Raw genomic sequence first — 4,615 nt, forward strand, 5'->3', positions numbered from 1 at the left:
AAAAGGGGATCTCCATTAGCCCCCACTCACGCATTCTCAAGACTCACAGCCTTCATCGACGACAACGGCATCATCAGAGTTGGAGGCAGACTCAATGAAGCGCAACTCAATTTTGAAAAAAGACATCCTGCTATTCTACCCCGCCATTCTCAATTATCGGCGCTTATCATCGACCACGCTCACAAGACGACTCTACATGGAGGCACTCAGCTTACTCTGGCAAGGATCCGCCTGACGTACTGGATACTCGGAGGAAGAGCTCCAGTCAAATCTCACATCTTACGGTGTGTCGTGTGCGCTCGTCAACGAGGCGTGCGAGCTCAACAACTCATGAGTCAACTCCCCATGGCACGAGTCACCCCAGCGAGACCTTTTGCGCACACGGGGGTGGATTACGCAGGACCGATCCAGCTCAAAACCTGGAAGGGCAGAGGCTCAAAGGTTCACAAAGGTTGGATGTGCGTGTTCGTATGCATGACGACCTCGGCTGTCCATCTGGAGGTGGTCAGTGACTACTCCACCGATGGATTTCTGGCAACCTACCGGAGATTCTCATCACGAAGAGGGCCCGCAGAGGTATTGTACTCAGATTGCGGGACAAATTTCGTCGGCGCCGACACGGCTATCAAGAAGCTCTTCAAGGACAGCTCCAAAGAATTTAAAGATCTCACGGCTACACTCTCGACCAAGGGAACATCTTGGAGATTTAACTCGCCATCATCTCCCCATACGGGAGGAAAATGGGAAGCCGTAGTGAAATCTATCAAGTTTCACTTACGACGCACAATTGGCGAAACTCCGCTCACCTTTGAAGAGTTCTCTACCCTGCTCACCCAAATTGAGGCAGTACTCAATTCCAGGCCACTCGAGCCTTTGAGTGACGACCCTGACGATATATCGGCACTCACTCCTGGACATTTTCTTGTGGGCTCAGCGCTCAATGCCATACCAGAACCATCACTCATTGACATTTCGACTTCTAGATTATCTCGCTGGCAGCTCATCCAACAGAGGGTCCAGCAGTTTTGGTCGCAATGGTCGTCTCACTACCTGCAGCGACAACAGGCGATCTCCAAGTGGCACCATCCTACCAACGACGTTACGGTCGGGTCACTGGTGCTGCTCACGGATGAGAGAATGCCTCCATCGAAATGGCCCCTAGCAAGAGTATTGGAGCTGCATCCAGGAAAGGATGGACTCACCAGGATCGTCACTATCAAAACGGCGACGACAACGCTCACCCGGCCCATCGTCAAGCTCGCCCCGCTGCGAATTCGCTCAGGGGCCTAGCATCAGCAACACTCGCTGATGGCGGGCGGAATGTTCGCGAAATATGTTTCGTGGTTGCCGCCGCACTACGCTCGCTCGACGTGCGCGCGGATACGCGCGTGACTTGAGACGACCCGGGGGGTGGCAGCACCTCCCGGGTCATGAAGTTTGAACCAGCAGGCCCATGCGTGGCGCTGCTTCCGGAAAAGGACATTCCTTTAGTTCATAGCTAGCGATCTAAGGTAGTAGATTCTCGCAGCGACGGCTCGGTGTGACTGTAAGCTTACCGCGAGTGATAATCACACATTTGTAGTGACTAATGAAGACTTTCTGATACATCCTCAAGGCGAGTGCACCAAGTGCGCTGCCACCTCGTGCTCGACGGCCTCGCGGTTCGCCAGAGTCAGTTTCGGTATTATTGTACGCTCGGCAACGGCTCGTCAAGCTCACATAGGCAGATCAGCTCATGTTTCGGTTAAACGAACAGCTCTTTGTGCGCGTAGTCACAAACGGCCACTCGGCAAGCGCTGTTATCCTGCCGTCGTGGTCGCCCTTGCACACGCGATAACTCATTTGAACGTAATAAATCCAGTCCGAACCTAAGACTAATAATTAAGGGTAATTCTCGCAAACAATTATAATTCTGAAAATCTGAAATTACGAATCGCAAACAAAATGAGATTAAAATTTTTTTAATGGCATACATTTTCTTCCAATCCATTCTATCTTCCCTTCCCAAGTAGATAATAAGAAGAAGAGCGACAACGTAGGGCTATATGCGAGGGAGAGAGGAGAGAGATGATGCAATTGGTATACTGTACGAGGTATATGATAAAACTTCTGTCATAGATTGTGAATTAATAGTTTGTGCTGTAGATGAACTTATTGCTGAAACCTTAAAACGCGGTGATGAACGAAAAAAATTAATAATTGTATAATAAATAAAATTTTCATCCACTAACATTTTTTTCTTCTGCTTCCTACCCATACATATAAGATCAAGGCGAAGATGTATACGTTGGTATGGACATGTCGAAACTTGTTTGAACACGTCGAGACTCGTTTGAACACGTCGAGAGGAGAAATATTACGGTTCGTCTTGATGCATGAATAGATTTTAAATCCTTTTAGCTAAGCTTATAATCCCACATTTCAAAAGAACGTTCAATATGCTGTAGATGAACAACACATTTTAAAATGGCATCTATGTGAAAAGGATGGAGGTAAAATTTACCAATGGGTCGAAAAAAGGCAAAGAGGGGGTAAAAATATAATCTCACATTTCAAAAGAGAAAACATCTCGTGTGGAAATTTAAGCAGGGATCCGGTAGGTTTTCCTCAGTTATTATTAGAATCCGATTGGGAAAACGTCTCACTTTTAAAAAGGATTTCCGGTCAGTAAAACTTAAATAGGAATTCGGCCGGATTTACTAGTCGGATTCCTTGTTGAAATACAATCTTTCAGCATCGATATAATCTGACAATCCTGACATGTGCAAATACCTGATTTCCTAACAAGGAACTGACCGGAAATTCTTATATTTCTCTAATAATTCAGCAAAACCAAGTTCTAAGTTAGAAAAACAGATTGGAATCCTTTTGGTTTTCATTTCTTGGGGAAAGGGTCTGGGTCAAAAAAGGCAAAGAGGGGGTAAAAATATAATCCCACATTTCAAAAGAGAAAACATGGTCAAGGGTCTGGATTGAAAAAGGCAAAGAGGGGTAAGCTTATAATCCCACATTTCAAAAGAGAAAACATGGTCAAGGGTCATAAAGATAATATTTTGTGCGCAGACACGTTCAAAATCGAAGATCTGGTCGAAAAGACGAAGAGGGGGTAAAAAGTATGTATATCGTAGGTTAGCTTATAGTTCCACATTTCAAAGTCCGTCAGTCGAGTGAAGCAGTTTCAGCGAATGTGAAAAGAGTGACTTGGGAAATATGTGCGACAACATGGATCAAGATCTGGTGGCGCGAGTCGACGAGGTTGCTACCATGGGCGACTATTTCGCGTGGATTCTGCAATGCGACGAGTGCATCGCGAAACTCGAAGAACGTAGCCGTACCAAGCGTCCAAGGCTGTCCATCGGCGATAGACAATCTCTGGTGGCGCAAATCGCGTGACTCGAGGGAGTAAAAAAACAACTGGAACAACGATTCGTACATTTCGGTGGTGGTGGTGGCGGCGATGATTACGCGAGTGTTGGACTTTCTTCGAGAGCGCAACTGTCGTGGCGCGAGATCGACACCGCATTTGACAGTCGCGTGCTTACCGGTGTGGTGATTAACGTGGAGTACATCGAGCCGCGGAAATTTCTCGAGGACGCTCGCGATGTAGTGGTCGAGCACGTGCGAGACGCTATCGAGCGCTATAATTGTGTAAAGGTGAATACCGTGTTCAACGGGGAGTTTGTGGCAGGTGATAAACGTGCGAATAAAAGCATAAATACAAAAAACTATGAACTGTTTATTACAACGGACCTACAACTGTGGTACAAGTCGCGCGTAATCGGTCCGATTCTAACCGAACTCGAAGAATTCCAGGAGCGTGATAGCGGGTGGGCGCTGTCGCGTATACACAACGTAACTATTAATGTGAACAAGTGCAATCCTATGCGCGCGGGATGCCATATAGACATGCCAGAAGTGGTGAAACGGAAGAAAGCAGTGATCAACGTACGATCAAAGGACAATGCGTGTTTCGCGTGGTCGGTGGTCGCCGCTCTCTATCCGGCTGAAAGAAACGCTGATCGTAAATCGTCGTATCCGCATTACAGCGACGTGCTAAACCTGCGAGACATTAGCTTTCCAATGACACTCAACCAAGTGAAAAAATTTGAACAACTGAACAATATTTCCATCAACGTATACAGCGTCGAGAAGAAGAAGGAATGCACAGTCGTACCGCTACGAGTTACCAATGAGAAGAAGGAGAAGCACGTGAACCTTTTATACCTCTTTTTTTTTTTTTTACGTGTGGAAATCCTTTATGGATACCCGGTCCCCCCTCTGGGAAGGGAGTTTACAAGTTGGCCCGGGTTATGTGGGACTGCCCCCCTAATGGCGATCGGGTGCGGCCGCTAGCTTTGCGACCGCTGGGCTTACCGCACTAAAACCACACGGTGGACTGCGCTGTGCTTTACTTGGGGGACGCCCAGGATGTGGCAGAGCCATTACTTCTGGGCGCCCCCCCCGCACCGGGCCGCTGTTTAGCAGGCGGGCCTCGCGCTCCCTCCCCCGATGGTGTGGGGGAGGGGGGACTCCCCCCGCGGGGGGAGTCCACTACTCCTTTGGGCGGCAGAAGGGTCCACACCCCCTACCGCCCGCCTCCGTGGAGGCAGGGCCC

The 4,615-nt window shown here is 48.3% G+C and overlaps 1 protein-coding gene across 1 annotated transcript; it reads left to right on the forward strand.

Moving 5' to 3' along the window:
• Positions 1-49: 49 nt before the first annotated feature.
• Positions 50-1,290, forward strand: LOC105570804 (the record flags this gene model as incomplete). Its single annotated transcript, XM_012028254.1, has 1 exon — positions 50-1,290. A coding segment is annotated over one exon (1,241 nt), but the record flags the coding sequence as incomplete, so codon positions are not given.
• Between the last annotated feature and the right edge of the window lie 3,325 nt (positions 1,291-4,615).

Source organism: Vollenhovia emeryi, unplaced genomic scaffold (assembly GCF_000949405.1).
Source record: "Vollenhovia emeryi isolate VEMERY1.0 unplaced genomic scaffold, V.emery_V1.0 DF941795.1, whole genome shotgun sequence".
NCBI lineage: Eukaryota > Metazoa > Arthropoda > Insecta > Hymenoptera > Formicidae > Vollenhovia > Vollenhovia emeryi.